A 27,469-nucleotide genomic window follows, 5' to 3' on the forward strand; every position below is an offset into this window, starting at 1 on the left:
AACCAATTCAGGCAGCTCTGGCTCAATCCACCATTGCTGAAGGCAGCGACTCCCCTCCCACAGCAGGGAAAGCCCAAAATCCACTAAAATGAGATTTCCAAGCACTTCCTTTCAGATGCAACCTTTGCCCTGCCAGCCTCTGCCCACAGCCATCGTGCCTGGGGTGGAATCTGCTCACTGCGGTGCCCCTTTGGGGACCAGACATTTGCAAACCTCTCGACAATAAGGACATTGAATGACTTGAGCGTGTCCAGAGAGGGGCAACGGAGCTGGTGCAGGGTCTGGAGCACAGGTCTGATGGGGAGCGGCTGAGGGAACTGGGGGGGTTTAGTCTGGAGAAGAGGAGGCTGAGGGGAGACCTCATGGCCCTCTACAACTCCCTGAAAGGAGGGTGCAGAGAGGGGGGATGAGTCTCTTGAACCAAGGAACAAGCGCCAGGACAAGAGGGAAAGGCCTCAAGCTGTGCCAGGGCAGGGTCAGACTGGCTCTTAGGAAGGATTTCTTTGCAGAAGGGGTTGTTGGGCGTTGGAATGGGCTGCCCAGGGCAGGGGGGGAGTCCCCATCCCTGGAGGGGTTGAAGAGTCGGGTTGACCCAGCGCTGAGGGATCTGGTGGAGTTGAGAATGGTCAGTGTGAGGTTAATGGTTGGACTGGAGGAGCTTCAAAGTCTTTTCCAACCTAGATGATTCTGTGATTCTGAGGTAGTGGCATTTTGCTCAGCATCAGGTAGCCATGGTCCTGCTCTGCAGAGCCAGCTTTAAAAAATACCAATCTTAAGCCTGGCAGACGAGGGAGGCATGGGCTTTCCGAGATGGAACCCGCTGCAGGCAGCTCTGCTGGCTGTGCACAGCGGCAGCAGCTCCTGCAAACCCGCAGTCTTGACAGAAATGGGGTCCCTGCCAGCCAGGCTCTTTGGGGCAAGAAATGCATGCCTTGATCCCTAGCCCAAACGCTCCCCAGGCAAGTACAGGGCCTGAGAAGTAGCAAAGTATTTATGCATCTTTATTTTGTGCTGCAGCACCGGGCATGTCTGCACAGCGCGGCCACTGCGTCCTCCCAGTCACCCCACGGCCAGGCACCAGCAGGACACACACACCAGTTAAAGCTGCTTTTTAGGAATCCTGCAAATTGGGAAGAGAGGGCAGAGGTCTGGTTCAAATCCCAGTAGCTCATACAACAGCCAAGATTTTTCCAGAGAAGTCACAAGCCAGGGGCACAGTTGAGGCCTCCTATCTACATGCTCCTCTCCCAGAAGGCGAGTCGCTCCTCGGGGGTCCCAGACAAGCCAAGGGTGCCCAGATGCCATGAAGGGCTCTGGCTCCTGCCCAAGGGCTCCACATCTCCCAGTGGGAAGCACCAGGGTTACCTGGCACACTGTCCACCATGGCTGTGGTGGGTTGACCCTGGCTGGATGCCAGGTGCCCACCAAAGCTGCTCTATCACTCCCCTCCTCAGCTGAATAGGGGACAGAAAATATAACAAAAGGCCATGAGTCCAGAGAAGGACAGGGAGAGATCACTCAGCAATTACTATCGCAGACAAAACAGACTTGACTTGGGGAAATCAGTTTATTACCAATCAAATCAGAATAGGATAATGAAAAATAAAACCCCAAATCTTAAAAACACTCTCCCCCCAACCCTCCCTTCTTCCTGGGCTTAACTTTAATCCCAATTTCTCTACCTTCTCCACCTCAGCAGCACAGGGGGGCAGGGAATGGGGGTTGTGGTCAGTTCATCACCCACAGTCTCTGCTGCTCCTCCCTCCTCAGGGGAGGACTCCTCACACTCCCCCTGCTCCAGCGTGGGGTCCCTCCCACAGGAGACAGTCCCATCAACTTCTCCAACGTGAGTCCTTCCCACGGGCTGCAGCTCTTCACGAACTGCCCCAGCGTGGGTCCCCCACAGGGTCACAAGTCCTGTGAACAAACCCGCTCCAGCGTGGGCTCCTCTCTCCATGGGGCCGCAGATGCTGCCAGGAGCCTGCTCCAGCACGGGCTTCCCACGGGGTCACAGCCTCCTTGGGGCATCCCCCTGCTCTGCTGTGGGTTCTCCATGGGCTGCAGGTGGAGATCTGCTCCACCACTGACCTCTCTGCTCCGGTGCCTGGATCACCTCCTCCCCCTCCCTTCACTGCCCTTGGTGTCTGCAGAGTGGTTTCTCTCACGTAGTCTCACTCCTCTCTCCAGCTGTGATTGCTGTCATGCAGCAACTTTTCCCCTTCTTAAACACATTATCCCAGAGGCACTACCACCGTCGCTGATGGGCTCGGCCTTGGCAAGGCGGTGGCTCCGTCTTGGAGCCGGCTGGCATCAGCTCCATCGGACACAGGGGAAGCTTCTAGCAGCTTCTCACAGAAGCCACCCCTGTAGCCCCCCGCTTCCAAAACCTTGGTGCATCTGCTCCTTTTTTCTTCTCTTTCTAAACAGAATACCCAAGTAACAGTCGAGGGGATGCTTTATACAAGGAAACCTCTATGCACAGAGCTCGGGAGGAGACCAAAATAAACAGCGAGGGATGCTGGCTCCTCCGGGACCCGCTTCGAATCGGAGCCTCAGACTCTGTTGCAGCCACAGCGCCCAACTGCTTCCCATTAAACATCCTCTGCCCCTCATGTGGTCTCTGTAACCCAGGGGTTAGGTTTGCTTGCTTGCTTAAGCACGGAAATCTTTTCTTGGGTTTTTTTGACACATAAGAGCCTTATGGGACTAGGGCAGCCAGGCGCCCCGTTATTTCACACGATACAATGGTACCGTTTGAGAGCGCTGACTTTCTCTAAACTGCTACCAGATGGTCACCTCCTGTTCCCGGGGAGGAAAGAGGGGGAGGCTGCAGGTCTCATCTTTCAAGGAGCCCTTGGAAACCCAACACAGCATTAACTGCTCACGGCCCTTAAAGCTTCCCAGACCCCTGTCACCTGGCAGCAGGATGCTCAGGGCAGTTTTCTGGCCCAACTTGAGTGCAAAGAGTGTGTTTGCCCAGGTTACCATGGGGCCATCTGGGTTTGGCCGTGATGCCGTTGAATAGCTGCCACCATCCGTAACAGAGGTGGATGCATTTTAGTGAAATAAATGCTCCGTTACAGGGACAAGTAGGATGTTGTTCATGCATCTACAGGGTGCATATACACTGCATAGTAAACCTAAAGGTCCCACAAGCGAAGGGAAAGGGAGCTGCACGCCTGCTGCAGGGCCAGAGCAGGGTATCTCTATTCCATCCTCAACAACAAGGTGCTCCCAACTGCATCAGGCCCCTCAGTGGGGTCAAAAACATGGAGCTGAGATGGGAAATGCACTGGCAGCGTGGGCAGCAAACGATGCTACACACACTGGTGGGACTTTGCAAGTACTAACAGCTTCAAAACAGCCTGAGAAATTTGGGTCCCCTCTTACATCTGAAGAAATGAAGGCAGGAAACTTTAAAACCACCTCTCCCAAAGCTGCTGGTCATCCAACGTAAGAGAGAAGTCAAGTCAGGGTTGCTGGCTCCCCTCCCTGCACTTGCACCAGGAGGTTTCACACCCTTCTTTTACCAATAAACCAACCTCATCACAATACATACATACAATCTCATATATATAAATATATATATAACAACAATCTGCTGTTGTAGCACGACTCTCACACTATCCTGGGTCAGGTTATGAATGGTTTATGCACAAAGAAATCCTTTTTCTGACTTTACAAACAGCATTCAAATGAAGTTGCAATAGATTGCACGGTCTGTCACAAATAGCCTGTAGAAGGTAATGCCAGCAACGTGCTGTCAATACGCAGTGCCTCCCTGGGCTGTGCAAACGGTACCAAGAGCTGAGTTATGGAGGAAATCTGAGGATAAATGCAAGTTCAGGGCTCTGACGCTGACCACGGCTTTTCAAGCAGCATTTCACTCACACGCAGTAAGCTACAAAACAGCCTGAGACCGATGCAGCAAACCCCTCGTTTACCAGAAATGAACATGCAAAAGCAAAATTGGGACTAGGAATAGAAAAAAATAAAATCCACACTCAGATTAATTCAAAATCCCAGCCTTCCAGTCCCTATAATGCAGTTCTAGAAAGGTTTTAGCTCTGATTCTCCATGACACTTTGGTTTATATAACCATTAACCCTCAGCAAAATTCTTCCAGATCAGACCAGTATATTTTACATCCCTTATATTCATTTCATACTTGTACAGAAAATTACATAAAATACAGGGTATTCAGCCCAGCAGATTGCATTACTGGCTCTGCCACAGGCTCTCTGCAGCTTTTGCCTCTGGTCTGTGCTCCAGTTTCCTTTCATAAGGGGAGGAGGAAGGAGAGAAATAAATCTTCTCTGCACCTCCCAGGGGACTGCAGATTTGGTTTGGTTCACTAATATTTCTAAAACACCTAAAAATTATTACCCAGAAGGCAAAAGTATGATGCAGGTGGTCTTGCAGACCCCAGACTGCCCTGTGCTACCAGCTTCAGTGCTGGTACCACACTGGGTGTAGGAAGCACCCAGACACCACCCCCATGAGTCACCACTCCCAGCACCCATGCAGGGGACACTGAGAGGACCCAGGTGGGCGACCAGTCTGGGTGGCTGGGACTGGGTGATTAAATCATTAAGTGATTAAGTTTCCATTTGAGAAGACAGACTGATGGGTGGTGTTGCAACACGCTGGTTAAAAAGCTACAGGAAAAGGTAAAAGTGGCTAAAGGAGGGACCCAGGAGCCATTCAGGCTCACTAGCCCTGCCTGTGCTGCCTGCTAGCCCTGCCTGTGCTGCCTGCTAGCCCTGCCTGTGCTGCCCGCTGATTGCTGGTGCTGCTGCAGCCAGCTCTGGTGTCTCTGTTGGAGGGGACACCCAGCACTGCAATGCAAACAGTTGTCCAAATGTCCTAAAGGCTGGCAGAGAGCAGAACCCTCCTTTCTCCTTCCTGGTAAACTAAACATGCTTTAAAAACAAAAAACCAACAAATCCATCCTTTTCACTTTTCTCCATATTTGCACTTCCAATGACCAGATGAAAGAAACACTGAAGTCCCAACCCCAGTCTTCACCATGCTCCTTTCTCCCAAACCAGTCCAGCGGATTAGTGCCAGTATGATGCTGTCTGCCCTCACCACTAAGCCCTGCCACAACTCCAGGGCTGGGACAAGCCAGAGAGCACCCAACTCACCAGGAGCAAGGGGCTGTACAGTTTTGTGATGCTTACTCAAACCGCCACCTCTACTGCTGGGAGGATGGCAGCACAGACCAATGCAGTCATGGTGTCCCCTGCCCTGCAATCCACAGGAGGCTGCCCAACGTCGGTGGTGCCTACACCAGGCAACAGGTTGGTACCCCACCCCAACTTTCCGGGTGTCTCACCTTTCGGCACGCAAACCAGCCAAGAGCCAGCTTGGACAGACCCTGTGTCTGGGTCACCGCTCGGAAGGTGTTCTCAGCAGACCCAAGTGCTGAGCTCTGTCCAGCAACCTCACAAAAGCAATCACAGTAAAAGCCTGAGTCACGGCCATCAGAAGATAAGAGCTCTCATTAATCTGGGGGCAGCTTTTCAGAATAAGTTGAAGGTAATAATAAATCCCTTGGTTGCCCAAGGGCGGCTACTCAGCAGCACCATTTGTGCAGCAGGGAAGGGAGCGAGGCGGGCACTCCCGCACCAGCACCTGCACAGCAGGGGAGTGCAAACTGCTGATGCCTCCATGAGTAAAGCAGATGGTGCCAGGACCAAATGATACCCTGCAGGTATGAAATGAGAGGTGGCCAGGACACAACCCCAGCCCCATGCTGAAGGGCATGACAGCCCACCCCTGTCCCACCCCTGATGGACTCTGACCCCCACCAAACAGGCACATCCTCTTCAGGAACTGAACTCAGACCCATCGACTCATTTTACAGGCTTCAAACAAGCTTAATCAGGATTTAGGGTCGCTTGGCTTGTTGCCTCCAAGTCCCACCTCTAAAGACCAAGAAGGTACCAGAGCTCACTGCAGCAGGAGGAGGACGGAGGGAGGCTGGGAAAGAGCCTGCGTAATAGTCCTGCTGAAAGACATTGCCTTAAATATCAAATATTAGAGTCAGAAACATGAATATCTGGAGTGATTACGGGCTCTGAAGTCTCCATTATTGTCTTTGGATTTATGACAAGTCCCAGTCCAGGCTTTTGCGGCTGCTGTCTGGGTCCTGGCTCCTGGGAAAACAGGCTGAGCAGCTCCCTGCAAGGAAGGACTGCAAAACAGAAATTAAACCAGCACCCAGACAGTGAGACCACAGGACACCTGGAGGTGCCAGGACTCCCACCTGGCAGCAGGTTTGCTGGCACGTACTGGCCAAGAGATGTAGACACGGTCACTCAAATCTATTAGGCATGACCCAGCATGTTGCAGAGGTGCTTCCTACTCACTCCACTGCCACAAACCAGCAACACACAATCAACAAAGAGTAAAGCAGGAGAATGATTACACTTTAGGTGAGCCTCTTACTAAGGGGAAGATGCTACAAAGATCCTAGAGGCTGGTGAGTACTTGGAAGAGCCAGCGTGGTGTACATGCTCCAACCCTTCGCTTACCTCCAGGCAGCAGCAGTAACTGCCCCAGCCCCGGTGTAAAGATTCATCATCTCTCTGTCCCTTCTCACCCAGACACTTTTGAAAGGTTGCTTTATGACTAGCACAACACCATGCTCACTTTGCCCAAGACGGATCTCAAATGGACAGCAAGAGCTCACCCATACCAGCCAACACTGGAAACCCTCCATGCTGACACAGAGCCAAGGACACTCTGCTCCATGCTGCAGTGGTGGCCCATCCCCAAGGACATGCAACCCAGCCCTCCTTGCATAAGATGACTATAAACAACGACCTTTGGATGATCCTACATCCTAACCAGGGCCAGAGGCTATCCCCAGAGCCCAGCTCACGTGGACGAAGAGATCCACGTCCTGTTCTTCATTTTCCCACTCCCTCACAACCTTTTTATTCCCAAGGAACTAAATATACATAGGGAAAAAAATCAACCCACAACAGCAGGTCTCCGCTGCTGTAACAAGGCAGATGCAATTCTTCCACTCTGCACATGAAAGGCCAGTTCTGCAGGGGTAGATACAAATTCTGGGAAGACACAACTTCTGCCTTCCCACAGGCACCTTCCCCCAGAGCTTCTGCCTCTCCCACCACACGCCGATTTGGCAGAAAACGCCCATCCACCCCATCCTTTTGTCTCAGATTCAGAAATGTAGATAGGAAGAGCAGAAAAAGAGAGAAAACTCTCTGAAGTGCCTGTAAAGCTTGTCTTTGAGGATATCATAGGTGACTTGCTGTCTCGGAGCAGCACGCTACATCAATCAGCTGGGAGAGCAGCACTGGCTCTACCCACACTGGGCTGCTGATAAAGAGTATCTGAAGAGACGTCGCAGTATAATTTTTGGGGACAGCCCAGGAAATCCAACAATTGACATTCAGGAGCTTTGCTTCACTCCTAGTGTTGAGATGACCCGAGATACAATCTGAAAGATCTTTCCGCATTTCCTTTTCCAGGCATTGAACCTCTGCACACATGGGACCATTAGTCACGCGCCCAGACTCCCAGCCCACTCCCATGCATGTAAGCCCCAGCGAGCGCTCATCCTGCAAACCCTTAGGCAGGGCTTACGGGAGAGACCCTGAACCCAAGTGAGATGCTTACACAAACACAAAGCACATCCCCTCTCTGGGGCTTTTCACCGTATTGAATTCAAGCCACATCACCCACATAACATTGTGAACATCCCTCTGGCGCGTTCCTGCTAATATTAGCAGCAGGGTTGAGTCCCAGCATCCGCAGCACGCGGGCAGCAGCTGCTCCCCACAGCAGCAGGCATGCCAGCCCCGAGCAGCCCAGGGGATGGTGTGTCCACGTGTCCCAAAGACATCCTGGGCATTTGCTCAAGTAAGTTTTAAGGACGAGCCCATGAGATTCATACATGTAGAAAAGCCTATTTCTAATATGGCCCCCTCCTGAAAACAACCTGCCTGATGGTTTTTTTGTCTTTAATGACCCTTAAAACCAGGATGTAAATTAGCACAAGTCAATACCTCATTGAGACAAAGTCTGTGGCCAAAATACTAGAAATGTCCTGCATCCAACGGTGCAAGAAGTATGTGTCTGTAGGGAAAGTGCCTAATAGTGGGGACGAAAAAAAAAAAAAAAAACAAAAAACCCCCCAAAACCCCAGAGAAGCCTTCCTATCAGCACTGACTCGTCCTGGCAGGGCTGGAGCTCCCTGCCCTCAGCGCCCAGCTCCACGCAGCACGCGACCGCTCAGACCACAGCGCTGCCAAGGCTCGCCCACCAGCGAGCACGCGCTCCCCAAGGGAGCCAGGACAGGGGGAATCGGTAAACTGGGGATTGAGAACCACCAACGAAGGCTGGCTCGTGGCTTCTGCCAGAGCGAAGCTGCAAGCCTGTGTCCTCCCCCAGGCTCTAGCTCCAGACATCACACTGAACCCCCTCACACCACCCTGACGCTCCACGCACTTACAGCCCCACTTGGCATTTACCATCACTCACAGCTTGCACCCACTATGACATTTTGTGTTTCAACATTACGAGGAAACGAATGTGGTATTGACTGACAGCACTGGCAACAGCAAAGAGCGCTCAGCATCACTGCTGCCAAGTCACCATCAGCGACTGCCAGCAAAAATGCGCCTTGGTTACCCCTGGGACTCTGCTCAGCAGCAGCCACATCCCACCAGGATGAGGGGCTGGAGCAGATCCCTTCTATCTTACTACCAGACAGCAGATCATGAGCGCACAGTGCTTTAATCCTTAGCAGGAAGATAAGTACCACATTGTAGAGTTATCTTTGGGTGTCATCACAACCAACGAAAGCTGCGAGCAGGAACACCTGCCCCTCTCTGCTGCGGAACATCGCAGACACCGACACTCCCGTATCACCCAACCTGAACAGGATCAGGAGTTTGGGGTTTACACAGAGTTAATACGCCACACAAGCATCCCACCACCTGGACTGATTTACTGCTACAGGTTCCCTTCCCTGTGGCTCAGAGTCTGTGTCTGAGACCCTGGGAGCTGAGCGACCCACAGCCCCCCCCAAAGCAGAGGTGAGCTTGGGAAGTGCTGCTGTAACCACGGCTAACAGAGCCACACTTCTGAAAATCTGCCAAAATCTATAAACCCAGGGGCAGAACTATTATGCTCTGTAAATCCTGTCAAACCACAGACCTAATAATGCCCTCCCTCATTAGAGATAAGGAAGCTCTTGCCAGTCAAATAAGCAGGATTAGTGCCCTCCCCACAGGACCTGCTGGCCAGGTGGACACACGTACGACCATCCATCACCGGGCACAAGGAAGAACGCACTCTGCTGTGCAGTGTTTCCCTCTCACATGTTGCTTTGATTTGGAAACTATACTGGAATTGAGTATCTCATACTCCTTCCCCCTCCCAAAGGGCCCTTGCATCCTCCTCGGGCACCCAGAGGCCGGCAGCTCCCACGCCAGCAGCCCACAGCCAAGCCTGCAACTCCCGGCCTCCTGCAACCCAGCAGGTACAAGAAACCTGTCAGTCCTATGCTGGGGAGGGATGCAGAGAGGAGAGCAGGCAGGAACAACCAGGATGATCCGGGAGGGCAGGCAGCGTGTGACTGGCAAGAACAAAGAGGGCTCTGGCTGCTGGGTGATCTGGTGTTTCTGCTCCGTGGTATTTTTGGCTGTTCTTCCCTGCTTGGCCACGGGCTGCCTGGGGCTGAGATACCCACCCAGCAGAGATGAACACTGCATCTCCTGCCCTACAGGCTAGAAATTAATTGCCTTGTTCTTGGGAAGCTGCTATGCAACCCAGAAAACTAATTAAATTGTGAAACAGTAGCCCGGATCCCTGCTCAAGGGCAAGGCCAGACCTTTTGGCTGCAGATACACAGAGCTTTCCCCAGCCTCTCCCTCTGCACAGGCTCCATGGTCACCCTGCGGAGCTGCTGGGTGCCACCGAGGAGCACACACAGCCCGAAGCAGCAGCCCCGGGGCTCACAGCAGAGCCTTTATCATATCCAAGCAGGGAATTACTCATTCTTCAGAGATTTAAATGCAATTGAGGCAGGCGAGAGGAAAAGCTGTAATTACATCAGCACTCGGAGCCCTGCGGTGGGGAAGCTCACGAGTCCCCAAGGACAGTTACAAAGGCGCCGTTGAACCCCGAGTGCCAAACTGATGGTGTATTTGGGTCGCTCTCTGTGTCCCACCACTTGTTAGTCCCGATCTTCATGAGGGACACGATTTCCCTCAGCCTCCTGCTAGGCCCTCCACTCCCAACTTTAGCTGAAGAAAGCCCAGGGCCTGGAAGAAGAGGCCACGAATGTGGCTACACCTTGGGACGAAAGGCTGCAGAGACCCCAGCTCTGCCACCGGTTTCCTGCCTGACCTGGAAGAGGATCCCTTGTGCTCTCAGCTTCCCAGCAGGAAAACCACCACGGCGTTCCTTCCCGAAGGCAAGGCTGGTTCACCAGGAGGCGGTGAAGCCGTCTCAGCCTATAGCTAGACACGCACAGCCCCTGGATAAGCTTTCACCACGGCCCCCAGATCTCCACTATTTCTTAGTTTTTTTTTTTTTTTTTTTTTTTCTAGAAACCGCTGCACGAAGCTCAGTTTGGGTTGCTGCCAGGATGTGAGTGTAGGGACGGAGCTGCTCTTCCAAAACTCCGCTCTGGAAGATGAGCTCCCCCAAGCCGATCTCTCAACGCCTGCTTCAGCAGAACCCCCCCACCCCTCTTCTGCCTGTCTTTTAACTCTCATACCCATCTGGCAGCAGCACGCTTCTCTGCTAGCTTATTTTCTTGCTTAAAAAAGCCAGCGTCCCGGGCAAGAGCCACAGGCCCCCGGGAGAAGGCATCCCTGTCCGCACGCCAAGGGGGTTGCAAGGAGATCCTCCAGCGGAGAGCCAGGCCACGCTATGGGGCAGCTGGAGCTCTGCCACCGGACAACTGCGAAGCTTTCCAGGGTGGGCAGCTCCCGCTATGGACATATTTGAAACTTGGGTTCGTTACCCACCTCCCAGCTACTCTAGGGTTGTGGTTGTATCCGAAATCTGGGAGTCGACAGAAGGGCCGGTGCCCTTCGCAGGCTTTTAGTCGTGTCAGGCGCTTGCTTTCAGCGAAAAATCTACATAAACCAACTTGGGAAAGGCAGGAAAGGAAAAACATCCCGTAAGATCCTGCCTTGGCAGATAACACCAGGGCGCAACCGCTCCGAACAAAAGACACCGCAGCCCGGCGGCGGCTCCGACAACCACCGGCCCCCGGCTCCGGTCGCCCCCGGGCACCCCGTTCCTTCCAGCCCTACCCACCCCCGGGCGGGTGCGATACGCGGCGGGGCCCCAGCAACGGCCAGGGCCGCCCCCCCCCCCCCCCCGGACACGGCCGGGGCGGCAGCAACGGGGAGAGACAAGGGGGCAGCCGGACCCCGGAGGGGGGGCACCCGGACCTGGGGGGGGAGGGAGAGCGGCAGCCGGACTCGGGGGAAGAGGGGGGCACCCGGGGCGGGGGGTGGGAGGGGGGCAGCCGGCCCCGGGGGGGCTCAGCCCGGCTCGCCGCGGCCCCCCCAGCCCTGCGCGGTGCCTGCGAGGGGCGCGGGCAACTCCGCGCTGCCACAGCCCGGCCCGGCGGCAACTTCTCCCGCTTTTTCCCCCCGGTTTAGCCCAAAAAGCAGCACCCCCCCGCCCCCGTATGTGGGGCCACCCACCTTCGAAGTCGGAGATGATGCCCTCCAGGTGGGCGTTGACGGCCGGGTCGGCCATGGCGGGGCGCGGGGCGCTGCCCCCCGGCTCTGCGGGGCGCGGGCGGGCGGGTGCGCGCAGCCGCCGCCGCCTCCGGCCGAATGAATGGCGGAGGGCGAGCGGCTGCGGCCGCCCCCCGCGCCGGCGGGCAGCCTGCCATGCCGCCCGGCCCGGCCCAGCCCGGCCCAGCCCAGCCCAGCCCGGCCCGGCCCGGCCCGGCCCCCTCGCCGCGCACTGGCTGCTCCCCACGCCCGTCACGCCGCCCCCCCCGCGGAGCGGCGGGCGGGGACCCCCGCACGGCCCCGGGGGGGTGGAAGGAGCCGGGTACTGCTCGCCCCGGGACAAACAGCATCTTGCTGACTCAAGTTTGTCCCGCACCCCTCCGGGAACGAGCAGGGTAGAAAGTGGGGGGTGAAACCCACGCAAGGGAGGGCACCAGCCTGGGCGGGTGGGTCACACCACTGATGTTCTCGGGCACCGATAAACCCATTCGCTTTTCAATTTGCCCTTGTTTGGAAAGGAGCAACTGGGCCACCCTCCTCTAGTTTTATAATTTCTCAGAACCAAACCAGAGCGCCAGCGAGCAGCGCTAACCCACCGCTACCCCATCCAAGCCACTCTGGAAACCACCACGGATGCAGCAGAAGAGGCTGCAAAACCTGCCCCAAAGCTGAGGGCGCAGCCGGGCACAGCTCGCTCCTCTCCAGCCAGAGCCAGCGAGGCAAACGCCAGCGCTGGGCATCAGCCCCGGCCCCTTCCAGGGCACTGCCGCCTTCCCTCCGCCTCACGCCCTCGCCCTTCGTGCACTCTCTGCTCCTTATCTGATGTTTCTCCCTTCCCATGTTGATTCAGATCCTGCCCTCCTGACCCTCTTTTTATCCTCCCCACCCTGTGTTTTAGTACCATCATTTAAAAGTGATGATACCCACTGAAATGTGTCCAGGCACATCAACAGGAAAAGAAAAATTAATGGGCTGGGGTTCTAGTCCACTTTGGGTGAACCATAAAGAAAAATTATGCAAAACAGCAGTACTGTTACCGTCTGTTACTGCAGAAAGTACATGCTTCATCACTTATGTCACACTTTTAATTTTACACTTCCAAAGTCTGCAAACACCACAGACTCCCCAAGAGTGTACGTGAACCAGAAAATTAAACCAACAGCACCAATTTCCCAGACTCAAGAAGTCTCAGGTTTTCCACACCGTTAATAGCTTGAGGTTTTAATCCAAGGAAAGGCATTACTTTAAAACATGAGAACTGCTTAAATAGTCTTGAGAATGTACCTTTAAAATAGAAATATGGTATTTTAAGGTAGGTAGAGTGGTTTTCCTCCCCTTTCACAGACAGCAGCGCGCAGCTATTTCATTTCTTGCACTCCTAGCGAGGTCAGAAACCAACAACCACAACAGTGCAGAGAGGAACAGGCTCTACATCTCTGCAGTTGCAATATGGAAATGCAGATCCTCCCCACGCGACACGCCGTCCGTAAAGCCACCGGAGCACGGCTCCCCGGCAGCCCCACGCCTGAACGCCACTACCTGGTCCCGGTGCCTTAGAGGAGAGCAGGGACGCGTGGGCCCGCGGCTCTCGTGCTGTTGGGCTCAGTGCCCGGGTGTCAGGTCCCTGCTGTCCCCACAGCCCCCCACGCTCTGCAGGGAGCGATGGCCACTGTCACACCGCACAGCATCCCGTGCTGCCCAACCCACACCCCGGCATTGATTTTTTGAAAGAAAGTTACTTTATTTCTCTCTTCTCACCTCACATCCAGGTCACACATGCAGATCACATCCGCAATCCATTTCAAGCAGGTAAAAATGTAGCTGTCAATAATTAAGCTTAGTTACTGAGCAAGAAAAAAGCTACTTTGATAAAAACTGTCAATGACTCCCTTGCTGGAGGAGCAAAACCTAGATTAGCCTTTTACAACAGCTGTCAAGCATCAGAACTCCTCGGCACGCTCTCACTGCAAGGTTGTAGAATGGGTTTAAACGGAGAAAAAAAATGAACTAAGCAAGACAAACTAAAAATCAATGTTGTTAAAAAGCTTAACAAAAAGTGACAGGGACAATCTGAGGAAGGACTGAGCACATTTTTTGATGTTCAGAGTCTCCCCCCTTGCAAACCCCGTAAGATTCAGTGTCAGACCCACTGCCTGGAGTTTGGTGGCACTCTCTGAACTAGCTCACATGGGATCAGTGTGGCACTGTGATGGGGACTCTGTTTTTAAGGTCAAACAGAGGCAAGAAGAAGTAAACCACTAAAAAACCCCTATTGTTTGATGAGCAGTGAGTGTCATGATGACATATCCACCAGTCTCATGAAGCTGGTGAGGAAGCTCAAAGTTCTTCAGTAGAAGAGTTTGAGGCAGTTTGGTTTAGTCCCAATTCCCTGGGTCACTCTGCATTTCCTAAGCAAAGATGATGTTATCATCCTGGATCTAATAAAGGTTTAGCAAATCAACAGGCCTAGTGGAGAGCCCCAAGACGTGTGAAATAAAATATCCGGACTATAAGTAGGAGTTCATTTTCATTAAAACCAGCTGGTTAATATTGCACCCATGTGCACCTAAGGCACGAGAGGGGAAGAGGAAGATGGAAAACTACAGCAACTAAAGAATAACAAGAATATCCAGAGCTCTAATAGTAAATATTTAAAGCAGGAAGGTATGTAAACAACTCACCGCACAGCACATAACCCAAACGCCTGCGAGTTGAGGAGGAGCAAGCTTTCCTCCAGGGAGACAAGCCCACCCTTCTCTCCCCTGGAGACTCTCTTGCACCTCTATCTGATTTAGCCACGGTCAGAGGCATGGCTTTAAAAGAGCATAAGACTGGAAAAAAATCATTCATTCACTTGTCCAGTCCGCACATAACAACTAAACACCCTGTCGTCAGGTTTTCTACCTGTGTCCTGAACCCAAAAGCTTGTGTTTAGCTAAACACTTCTAGAAAGGCAGGCTGGGAAGCTGAGCACCCATCCCAGAGGGACGGACAATCCATCACCTCCCCTGGAATTTGTTTCTGGGGCTCCCCGCCAGCATAGCACAAGCGTGTGTCGTACTGCTCATCCAAATGCAGTTTCGGCACAGGCCCTACTTTGCCCTTGTCTGGTAGATTGAGGAGATTAAGGACCCTGAACCTTCTCCCAGTGAAAGATCTCCCACACTGATCATGTCACCTACATTCCCTTTGATAAACTAATCAGGTTCTGCTCCTTCTGTCCTTCGTGTCACGTATTTTCTTTGGTCTCTTAGTCACTAATCTGGCTTTCCTGCTCCTTTCTCCCAACATTTCACAAGTGTTTGTCATTGGATTTTTATTTTTATTTTAATAAAGAGAGAGAACTCACTTTTCAAAAGAAAGATAGCAAATCACATCTCTTCTGTTGCTTGCTGCTCCCCTTGCTTAACCAACCAAGGGTCTCACTACCTGTTTTTATTGTATCAGAGGACTAACCTCGAGCTCCTGGTCAGCTGAGACCTTCAGGATACTTAACACAGGAACTGCTGTCCAAGACAATCCCTGTTCTGCAAACCACTGGCTGCAGGAGGGTTTTAAGTAAATGACTTTCCTTGCTGTATTACATTACAATGAAAATATTTCTTGTTTCCCTACTAACCCAGGCCACTGAGGGCACTGACTGCCCAGCCTTTTTTTCCTTCATCATCACTCTGCTCTTCAGATGAGCAATAAACTTCCTGCAAAGTTGTTTCGTTGGCCTAGAAGTGATTTCCTGCCCCCAAAAAGGCAGTCTGTAAAATCTGCTGATCACTTAGATACCAGGCTAAAACTAGCTTGATGGCATGATAGCCGGCTGATACAAGAAACCTTGACTCTTGTCCCCTGGGTACCTTATCCCTGGGCTCTCCTGCCCTCCAGGCAGTGATGTACCTCGGGGGGCTTCTCCAGATCACAGAACAACCTCCTCCAGAAGCAGCCAGTGCTGGTCACTGCCTCTGCTCTGACATAGTTGTGGGGTGACCACGATGCAGACCAGACCTAGAAAGTCACTTCAAAGAGAAAAAAACCTTAAGAGAGAAAAAAACCCACGGAGATGGCAGGTATCAGCGTTAGAAGATGCCTTATCAAGACAGGCTAAGGCAGAAAAGGGACTTTCCTATCCACATGCATTTTAAAGAGCACCATACAGTTTCCTTGCAAGCTGCTAAGAATGCAGTTTTTCAGGCAGATTTTCTTCCTCCCACAAGTCAAGGTTTTTCTGAACCTGTGCAGCTCTTATCGGTCTCATGATCTGCTGCAGTCATGAGCGTCAGGCTCGGTTAGACTGGGTGGCATGAGTCATTGTGGCTACCTGAATCTTAAATGATCTCGTACACAAAAGCAGGTAATTCATCCACAGCATCTTCCCTTTCCTCCTCCTATTTTAATTAGAAAACAAAACTCTTTATTGATTCCTTCCTCTTTTATAAAATGCTTTGAGACTTACTGACCAAAAGTACTACGTAGGAGCAGCTAAATATTATTATTAACGACTAATGTTTCTATTGAGAGTCTAAATATCTTTACTTGATGCTGATCACAGATGAAACATCCTTTCCAGCCTTTCTGGGGAGGTGCAGCGTGTGGGTGGAGGCTCTTGCACCACGCGATGCCAACCCCCAACATCCGCGGCGGTCCAGGATCCCCACAGCATCGCTTCAAGCCAAAGCACAGGGCAGCACTGGCTGCACCATCCCCTCGGCTGTTGTCAGACAGGCAGCACCAACGCAGGGTAACAGGTAGAAACAGATGTATAACAGCTCAGACAAGGCAGATTTTGAAGGTGAAGGAATGGCGAGTCACATCTCTTCTTTGTAAGCCAAAAAAAAAGGCTGTTGCAATCACCTTCCCTTCTGCTCCCTGCACCTTCTGAGTTCTTGTGCTTCTGCCCAAAAAACATTTCTGCTTCCAAATCCACTGGGAAGAGGTGCAATGATCTCCACATTACAGGTTGGGAAACTGAGGCATGTGACAGCCATCACTCAGAAGTGGGGAGCTGGCAAGTAAGAAGATCAGGGCTGGCTGCGGTGGTGAGCAGTGCCAAATCCAGCCCCCAGCTCCTCGGGAAGTGCCAGTGTTACCGGCTGAGGACGGGGGGGACTCTGGAAGGAAAACCAGAGATGCAGTTCCCATCACCTCTGCCCATGCTTTCATGTAGATGACGGTATGAATCCAGCCCTGCCCATTATGCAGGAATTGTCACAAAAAAAGACTCTTTCCCAAGACTTCATGCTCTTCCTGCTTCCAAAGGAGTAGGAAATACAGTGAGGATGGCCACACTTCAGTACTAGTCACACTTCCCTTCCTTTGCAAGGAAACTAAGATCATGGAAAAAGTTTAAAAAATTCAAAATAGGTTTGCTGAGTTGAGATTTCTGGATAATTAACTGATTTTCTTGATAAAGGAAATGTGGTCAGATCTCATCCCTTAGTGCCCCAGAGCTATGCAGCCCCTGTTACAAACATAAAGCCAGGGTACTGCACAGCAGGAGTCGGATAACTTTGAAGGCTGGATAATAGAAATAGGATGAAATCTGAAAGAATGACAGAAGGTCAGTACCTGAAGGGCTTTTAATGAAGTCTTTGCTCATGAAAAGTGCATCAGAGCGAAGGACCTTGCTGCACCCGTGGATCTCAGCATGACTGCGAGTCACCAATGCCATGCAGTTAAAGTGAGTGCATTCCTAAAATGTGGTAAATAAGATATTTTCAGCAGCAAAGCAGAAATCACTAGTGCTTCGTCTTGAGTCATCCTGGCTACCCAACATCAGTAAAAGTGAGCAGAAACGAAGGTGGAGAGGGGATGGGACTGCTAGAAGCATCACACACAGATGTGCCACAGGGGAGAGCTGCTGCGGGCAAAGATGACTGTTGCCAAGGGAACAAAAAACACCCACAATCCAAATCCCAACATGGTTATGGTATAAACAGGTCAATAAGAGCTGGAAATAAGAAGATTTTAACAGCTAGTTAAATCAAGGGGGCAAAAAGCCAAACATGTTTCAAGGTGGAGCATGGCTGCTAGTAGGAAATACAATGTGACATGGGAAAGGAGACAGTCCCCAAGCCTACAGCTTCTCAGATATTCACTGCACAAACAGGGGAAACAGCAAACTTAATGTTCTGGGACAACCCGGGAGCTGAAAGGCCCCATGGAAGCTGGGCAGGTGGAGGAACAACCACAGACACAATGTTCCTGCAGCCTCTTCTCCCTCATCTCCAGCAGGGAGACAGCTGTGAAGAAGATCAAAGCTTAACTTCGTCAGGTTTAACTCCGTTAAGTCAGCGTGCAGAGTAGGTACCAGCTTGTTCTTGAACAGGACAAGGGAAGGCATCGCATGTGGTTACACCGAGCAGGGCAAGCGGAGGACTGACATCCACCCTCTCACCCTGCTAATCTGAAAACAGAGCCGAGTCTTTCCTGCACCCCACATGGGCAAATTCTTGATGGTCCATGGGGACCGATGAAGTCGCCCTGGGTTTCTGCCAGTGCTAAGGTGGGATTCAAACCAGGCACCCGGTCCTGCTGCCTGGCAGCAGGAAGGATGCTGCAGGTTAGCACCCCCCATGCTCGGATCCAGCAGCGCATGGTTGGGCTGGGAGGGCACAGCTCTGCCCTCCACAAACACCCTCCTATGCACTCCGAGCCTCGCCAACTCCAACAAACAGTCTGCCCGTTTACCTGGTGATCTGTACGCACAGGACGAGCTCACTGCAGGCCCCACCAACCTCATGTTGGTGCCAGGGCCCAGCTTGAAGCATTTCACGCCGAGCCGGCGATTCCGGCTATTGTAAGCGCTGAGAGAGTGGAAAGGGAAACACTGTCCCGAGCTCGGACCAGACACGTTGCCTCAGCCCCAGCCCGGTGCACATCCAGCCGCCCCGGTGCTCCCAGGAGGGCAGGGGGGCCGGGGGGGTCCCCACCGCACCGGTGGAGCGGGCTGACAGCCCCCGTGCCTGGGAAGGGAAGGGAAGCACAACTCCCTGGTGTTGATTAAACGGCAGGGGATGCTTGCAGGGGAAGGAAATGGAAAGAGGATCAGGAACTGCATCTGCCTGAACCTCACGCAGTTAAAACAAACTCAGTCTCACGCCCTTGCTCTTCTCATTTAGTTTCAGGTCAGACTTTCCTAAGAAACTGGGAGGTGCAGTTTAGGATCCAAGCAGAAAACCAACTTAATTATTTTAATTATAATATTAATTATTAATTCCTGTATTTTAATATTAAGACCAAACATGCAAAAAAACCAGCATTACGTGACAGCACATATGTTTTAATGGAAACAAGAGGTTTCAGAAACCTTGCTCATCCTCTAATGAGTTTAACACACACATGGCACAGCACGTTTCCATTGCAAAGCCTTCCCGTGTGGCTGAGGGTGCATGTGACTCCAGAAGAAACAGCAGTGCCTGGACCTCGAGGTAGGAAAAACCTCCCCTCCATTTTCACCATGTTCATGCTTATGGTAGTTGCAGGGAGAAAAAAGGGAGGCAAGGGTCAGTCAGAACGTTGAACCCCTCGGAAAGAGGCCATTTCCATTACTGCAAACTGCCCAGAAGTCCCTAATTAGGGAGAATTTGCAGGAATAAACAAACTGGCAGTGCTAAGTGCATGCTCTGCTTCCAGATGTGCATGTCTCATTTTCACGTGGTGTCCAAGGCAGGGCTGGAAACTCCATCCCTGCACAAGGGGAGGAGGCAGGCCCAGCGTGGGCTCCCCACGCTGAGTCCAGCCCCACGGGGGCAAATCCCTCTCTGTCCTGCCTCCCCACGCACATCCCAGCTGCCTTGGGCACTGTCCTTCATCCCTCTCCCATCACACAGGGCCACTGGACCCCCACGGGACCCTCCTGTCCCCAGTGCAGAGCGGGTGTGAGCCGGGAAAGCGGCTCTTACAGCCTCTGCTGCACTCTCAGCTGTCTGCTCACGACCTTTTCAACCCAAAACTTTCCAGTCATAAATATACCAGCTCATGGCAGGAAACTTGCTTTTCTTATACTTCTCCCCTGCTTTGCAGAGAGCCATTTCCAGCAGCTCGCATTCCCTGCGCCAGCCCCCAGTTGTTTCTCCCTGCTCCTCTGAGATATTTCAGGCATGTAACAAAATCTGCTGCAGCACAAAGACCCTAAAACTCCCTGTAAAGGCTCAGGAAGCACCCTGAGCTGCAGGTCAGGCCTCGGGAGCAGCCATACCTCCTGATCTCCCTGTTTATCATCAAAGTTTTTATTATTATTATTCCTTTTTGACATTAACCAGTTTAATAGGAACAATTCCCAGATGGAGCCGCAGCCCCACACCCACTCAGCTTCCTCCGGTCAGCATGGACACAGCGCGGGAGCTCACCGCACGGCGGGAGGACACAAGGGCAGGAGGAAAGGAAGGAGAGGAAGAATGAACACAATTTTCCTTTCCTTTTAAAGGCTTTGGCAAATGCCAGTGAAATCACCAGCGGGGGAAGCTGAGGTGCGGCGGTCAGCATCTGCACAGCATCACCGGCAGCTTCCTCTTTGCTCCAGCTCCACCACGCAGGGATGGGAAGGGTGCACAAGTGGACAAGCAACGCTGCCAAAACCCATGGGCTGTGCACTCCTGTCTCCTTGCGGATGGGAATTTGGGTGCTCTGCAATGGTCTGGCCAGGGGAACCATGCCCTCAGCTCCACTGCCGGTACCGCTGCTGCCCGCGAGAGCTTGGCAGGTCCAATGCAGGCACATACGTAAAATTAGGCAAGATCGGTGCTGTTAAACTCCTGGGCTCGGGGAGTGCAAATGGGAAAGACATGGGCCAGCCTGGACCCAAGGAGGGACCAGCTGCCTTCAGTGAAGACAGGGTCTGACTTGGCTTTTACATCTCATTAAACTGTCCTCTCGAAAAGTTTATGACAACTCTTTCAGGCTTACACAAAAGACACAACCAAGGTAATCCCCCACTAACCAGATCCCAGTATCATCAGGCAGGCTCCAGGGTCCCAGCTGGCCGAGCTGTGCTGGGCAGCACTAAAGCAGCAACCCCGAGCTGTGTGTTCAAGGGATCTACCCCAAATACAGGAGGCAGCCCAGGCACTCAGGCTCCAGTCTCCTCTCCTGCTGGAAAAACAGGGCAGGGCAAAGGGGACCACAAAGCCCCCTCTAAGCAGATGCCCCCATCAGCACACCGCATCTCTCAGATGTCCAGTGCTGCTAACACAGACTCAGCCTCTTCTACAGGTGTAGAAGTTCCATTTAAAAATCTGGATTTAAATAAACCCCCTGATTCAGCATGCAAGTTGTTAAGGGAATTTCCTTCAAGTTCCTCTCTCTTGCACACACTTAGCCACTTCTGCCTGCCCCAGCTCTCGCCTGTGTCCAGCCCCGTGACTGTGGGCTCCCCGCTGCAGGGCACTTGTTTCTGCAGAGATTAAATCATTACTGCAGGAGGGACCTCATGCTGTCACCACCACGCTCAGGCTCACCCTGTCTGCTAGAAGAGACTGTCAACACCAAGCCTCATCCAGAGCAGGACAACACTCGGGCTTCCCCCCATCCACGCCTGCCCCAGCGCTGCTTTCCAAGAGCCATCTCTCAGCATGAGCCACAGCCAGCACACACGACTGGGGGATGTTGGGGATTTCAGCCTCCAGAAACAAAAGAGGATTAAAAAGAAAAAAAAAAAAAAATCAGTTGGGAGATGTTCTGCAAGTAGGCCAAAAGCAGGGGCCATCCAGCATTTGCCCTAAATGGGAAAGGGGCCCGCGAGCGTGGTGGGGGCAGAGCATGAGCCACGGAGAGAGACGGCACCAAGCCAGGCAGGAGAGGAGGAGATTTCCAGCGAGCAGTACGAGGGGGAGAGAAACTCCATGCTGGCAATCCTCCCAACAAACAGGACAGTAAAACCTTGGAGACGGGCTGAGTTTGGGGGTCCCAGAATAGGGTGAAACTCAGACACTTCAGCAGCATCTGCGTTGCCATCAGCTGTGGGACGCAGCCCTTCCCTGGGCAGTTGTACAAAGCATTGCGCTGCAGGCTGTCGGGCAATTAGCTCTGCTGCTTTGGTTTCTAAATGAGGACTGCAGAGTCCCCGTGTCCTGAATGAGCAGAGCTGGCTCTGCTCCCTCTCAGGGACAGGCAGGACTGGGTTATCTCCACTCACGCGCAGCCTGTGCTCTGTTTGCGCCCATCACCCCTGCGGTGAAGCCCAGCAGGGAAAAGGAGAACAGGGTAAATTCCCCTTCTGACAAGACGTGGCCTCTGCCATTGCACCAAGCCATGCCGCAATGAGAACTTCATATGGTGCTCACTTGCCATTATAGTTTCTGCCATCTCCAGACTCCAGGCAGGCTGTCTCTCTCACCACCCCACCTTGCACGCTCTCTAGTGAGCTCAGCCTCGCCATGCTGACTTTTTGCTAATACTGCATCTTAATTCCCAGTGCTAGTGCCTATAACCACCACCCCAGGTCAGGGAGTGCTGGACTAGATGTTCCATCAACAGAATTAAACTGCCCTTGTTTAGAAGAAGTTAAAATAAGGTAGAAACAAAATCTGAAATGTTTTTCCTTATAAAGGAATGACAGGAGGAAAGCGTTGCGTGCATTAAGAATCAGCCTTTCTTGTTCAGCAGGGACTGGCAGTGTCTATATGCTCAAGCTATATTGTTATTCCCAGACAAGTAATCACAAGGCAGACCAACACAGCCGTGTTTATGTTAACACAAGGGAATAAACTGCCAGACCTGAGCTCTGTCTTTACATACTTTCCTTCTGTCCGCCACCTCTGGAAAAATCCCCCTGCACCACAACACCCCCAGTCTGGTTGGTTTAATGACCAGATGACATTCCCGAGAGCCAAATAAAACTGCCCTGCTGCCTCGACCCAGTGCCTGGGTTCCTGGGGAGCACCGCTCTGCACAGACACGCACCTTGATGTATCAGCAACACCCTCCTACAAGAAGGACCCTTAATCACTCTGCAGACGCACACCACTGCCACCAGCTCCGGCCCTCCAGCCGCAGGTCTGCACATCCCCTGCCAGGGGCATCTCATCCGCAGCTCCAGCTCCACTTCTGTAGATGGTTTCCAAACAATTCTTCTCCTGTAACTTGCCTGTAACTTGGGAGAGCGTTGCCTGCCAGCTGGAGGACGGACAGCTAGTTCATACGCTGCAGAGAAGCGTTAACGGCCCAGAGCAGCTCTGGGTGCTTGCTCATGGCCAAGGGTGGTGACCCGATGCAGAAGCAGGGCTGGGCTGTCCCTGTCCTCACCGTCCCCTGCACAGCCCTGGCACTCAGGGAGGTTTGCAGATGTGATGGTAGAAGCATGCTCTTGCGTGAGTCTGGTGAGCCAGGCACCGTGGAAGCAGCTAGAGGCTGATTTGCACATACGCAGTCAATTACTTGGAGAAAGAGGTGCCCACTTGGTTGCTTGCCAGTCTGCGGACAGATTTAAGACACACGGGAATTGAACCTCCGGTCCAGATATTACTGTGGCCAAACAGGCCACCTCCTTTACTGGCCTCTGGGAGAGCCCCTGGCAGCACAATAAAAGGAGTATTTAGTAAAGCTACAGACTCGCTTGAAAAAACTGGAGGACGATGAGCCATTTTGCAGCCAAGCTTCATATAAACACATTGATAATGATGTTAGCATCAGAGCTGGAGATGAATACGGCTGCACGGCAACAGCAAGCCTCTCTGTCTGCCTCAAGAAAGCCCCTTTCTTGCAATGCACATGTTTAATCCATGATCTGTGTCTGCTGCCAGCCACATTCATACCAAAATCTGCTCACCTCATCTATCTTCCATATATCCACAGATTTAGGTGAGGCAGGAGTGCAGGCAGAATTGCAGGGCTCGCTCACAAATTCCACTCTGTTCTGTGCTGTCCTGCTCTTCGGTGAAACCTCCATCCTGTCTTCACTAAACACCTCCATCAGAGTTTAATACGCAGATGGAGGCCAGCAGTGTCGTGCAGCTACAGCACCCTCACACCAGATTTGGCTAAAAGCTGCAGTGTTTCGCAGCTTTGACAAGGCTGATCTGAAACAAACTCTTGGACACAAGGCCCCATTTCCTCACCCTATCCAGGGGACACACCTGCACCCCGCTGTCTCTCAGGACAGAGAGGCTGAGGGACATCCTAGCACCGAAAGCCAATGTCACCTCTTGCTCACAGAGACCCTCCTGCACCACGTCCCCTCTGCACCTTTCGGAGAGGGGCTGTCCCAGCTCTGCTCTGTGGACAAGGAACAGCCTCACCCACCACACCAAGTTGCTCATTAGCTGAGATACGAACACACCAGCGACAGCATCAGATCATCCTTGGTCTGCTGAGGATAACATTAGGTTTGGGACACTTGAACTCACTTTTAGTCACGTTGGTGAGTTCCAGAATAAAGCCTGCATGCTCACCTCCAACAGATCTGTCTTGATTTGGCTGTCACTTTGATTTGCATCGCTCAGCAGCTTTGCTGATTGCTTGAGAAAAGGCAGGTTTGTGTAGCTCCTGGTCTCTGAGCTCAGTCAACCATGCGTTGACTAGTCACCCCACAACTGCACAAGAACATAGACACCAAACACTTGTCCTGGCAGAGGAGGAGACAATGGCAGCAGAAGTCAAACTCCTGTAAGGACACTTGTGAAGGCACTTCACTGAGTTCAAAGAAACAACCCTTCCTCCTCAGTTATTACTACCACCCTGCATCATTTAACACATGCTGACCAGTTACAACCTGCTATGATTGTCATGGTCCTTCCTGTGTAATAATAAACATTTTATTAAAGCTATGGAGCAAGCACTTCACAGCATAATGAATATTCATGCTGTCTTCCACAGCAATGAACTGGGATCCCAGCACAGTACAAGCTTTGCAAAGTCTTCCCTACCCGCTTGCAAGGCACAAAAGCGTGGGAGTTGAACAAGGATCAGTATTATCCACTAAACCACAGGATGAGCTTCGCAGGAGCTGGTAGGCTGGATTGCTTCCAGTCGCTAAAGAAGGCAAATAGTCCAGCCCCGTTCCCTCATGCCAGATATGTTGAGCATCTGCGGACTTGAGAATGTAAAGACAACCCATCCCCATCCTGAGAATCAGGCAGTCTCCCTCTACACACCCCTAGTCTCCCTCTGTGTGTTACTCAGAGGCAGAGTGGTACTATCAAACAATTCTTTTTATTTTGCTGAATTAGGCATTAAAAAAGCATTTTGAACACAGTGCTTTCCATCTATGCCTAGCAAACTTCTAGCTGATAGAGAGAAGAGCTGGTAAAACTCAAGGAAGGCTGACAAAGGAATAAAGCAAAATAAACGCCTCATCTTATAAAGAAACAGCCGCAGCCTCTCCACACCGAGGCACAGTCGGGGTTTGCCCAGGAAGGTCTGACTGGAGTTTACATGACGCAGCAGAAGGATGGTTAGTGGGGGATGAACCGGGCATCTTCTAGGGAGAAACAGTCCAAGCCAGACAGTTCCAGATGTCCCACACTGTCTGGGGCTTCCTGAAAAGTTTCCCATCCCAAGGATGGGACCTCATTGCATCTCATTACCACTCCTGACTTTTACATGATGATAACTCTATCTTTCAGCCACATCCAAAGAGAGACTGGATGTCTGTCTGTCTTCTATCGCAAGGGCTCCCCAAGCCCACACCAGTCACCTGAGGATGAATTTCCAGTCCCAGCAGTTAGACCTGTTAGACATTTACAGGATGCACTCGGTCTGCATTTCCCTTGGGTGCTTCTCCCGAGGGAGCTGTGCAGCTCTCCTGGAGCTGCAGCACTGGAAGGTCCCATAAGAGCAGCCACAGCATCACACACCAAGTGTCCCAGAGCTCAATTCTGAGGACAACAAAATCTCCCAGCCTGAAATGAAAGAGCCCTACAATGTGTTATCTGTGCTTTTGCTTCCTTTCCCCTCTGACCTTCACACCCAGAGCTGGGAGCTCCTTGCAGCCAAGCCTGCTTGGACCAAGCACTTTCTCAGCTTGCAAGCCAAGAAAAGCCCCCGTGGATTACAGCCTGTTGCTGCACTTGTTGTCAAAAAAGCACAGCATGTCAGAAATCACTAGAAGGGCAAGGGCCTGTGATTTATGACCCAGATTTATTGCTACTCTCCTTCCCCAGGGCCCCTGGAAATCTCAAAGTGTCCTGGGTTCAAGGCAAGCCCATGGAACACAGCTCCTCAAAGCCTGTGTCTTGCTTCTCCACTTTCCCACTCCACCCAGCCCCCAGAAGCTCCCAGAGGTGTGGCATCCTCCTTTGCCTGCCAGCACGGAGATAAACCTCAACTCCTACGCCTTCCTAGAGAGAAAAACCTGATCGTGGTGAAGTGCATGTGCAGGTCCAGCTCCTGCAGCATCCTGAACCAATGGAAAGTCGCATCTGCAAGAGGGGATTAGGAAGGCACAGGGAGGTCAGAGGCTTCAGGTGGAGCCCGAGATGTCCTTTGTTGTGCAGGTACCCCAGCCCTGTTGGCTTGAGCCTCTTATGTCTGAATCAGCTCCCAACAACTTCAGCAGCGGCAGGCGCTGGGCTGACCCGAAGCCACAGCACACACCCTGCAGCGGGATCCCAAGGGCTTTGCTCTGCCCGAGGTGGCTCCCATCCCTCCTCAACATCATGGGGCTGCCGAAGCTTCTGGTGCAGCTCTGCATCTCGCAAGGGACTGTCAGCAATTTGCAGATCGCATGTCCTGGCCCCATCTATAAAACAGGGATGTTTATATAACCCCAGGAAAACGCCAAGCGCAGCAGGATTGCGAGGGAATACACTTTCAGCTGCTGGAGTTGGTGGAGCTCTGACAGCCCACGTCAGTTGAGAATCTGCCCTTAACTCTTAATACTAAAAGGGCAACTTCCTATTTAATGGAAAACAGCAAACTCCTTGCAGTGTAAGATGTTCCTGTTCACAACAGATACAGCTGATGAGCGAGGCATTAAATCCAAATGGCCACTTCCAGCGCTTCCTGAGAGAGAGCAGCTCCCCACAGAGCAAATTCTGCATCTCTGCTGGAAAACACCAGGTTTGTTGTTGTTTGGTTTTTTTAAAAGCAGTTTCTTTTCCAAGCCAGGAAAAGGACTGAAAACCACCCTGGCTTTATTATTTAAGTCCATGCAATACGAATGAGAAGGCTATGAAGAGGCTATTTTTGATGGGCTATTTTGATGATGGCTCTGACATCTGCTTTAAAAAATCTGATTTGTGAGCAGCAGTCTGCCTTTCTGAAGCAGCTTTACAGATACTGGCAGCCCTTGACACAAATTCACTTTCCTAAAGACAAGAAAAATACTTAAACCATCCAAAAGGCAATGAAGAGGCAAGTCAGGGACCTGGGAGCCAAGATCTAAAGCAATCAGAGGAAAACAGGTGACAGCCACCGGGAGCTGAGGATCTCGGCCAGGCAGAGGTACATGGGCTTCCGATGGAGGTGATGCCCAAGCCTCATGCACCATCTTAGTCATCCTCACACATATTACCACATTATACATCCCACAGACACTGCTGGCCTACATGGTTTAATGCAATTCCTATTTACTGTTTAAGCAGAGAAGGAAGCATGAGAGACAGTTCAATTAACTCAAGCAGCTTCTCCCAGATGGCCAGAGGCAATTAGGGAACAGTCCTGCTTCTGCCTGCCTTTCCCAGCCATGTGGGACCGTGCACCGGCTCCTGAAGGGACACAGGTATCGTAGCTGGGAGAAGCAGCAACATGAATTTCAACTCAAAACACAACGTGAACTTCTGCTAAAGTTCAGACAACTT

General features: G+C 52.1%; 1 protein-coding gene across 4 annotated transcripts in view; it reads right to left on the bottom strand.

The window, feature by feature from the left end:
- Window positions 1-27,469, bottom strand: part of SEPTIN9 (septin 9) — a 144,806-nt gene that overhangs the window by 65,050 nt on the left and 52,287 nt on the right. Inside the window, exon 1 of one of the 4 annotated variants that reach the window (XM_074888846.1) lies at window positions 11,706-11,866. The exons of the other annotated variants lie outside the window; for them this stretch is intronic. Coding sequence (XP_074744947.1) covers window positions 11,706-11,760 — 55 coding nt within the window. The 5' untranslated portion in view covers window positions 11,761-11,866. Of the gene's footprint in view, window positions 1-11,705; window positions 11,867-27,469 lie in introns of those variants that run through there. 4 annotated transcript variants of the gene reach the window in all.

The sequence above is a fragment of the Strix uralensis genome, chromosome 19 (genome assembly GCF_047716275.1).
Source record: "Strix uralensis isolate ZFMK-TIS-50842 chromosome 19, bStrUra1, whole genome shotgun sequence".
Lineage (NCBI taxonomy): Eukaryota > Metazoa > Chordata > Aves > Strigiformes > Strigidae > Strix > Strix uralensis.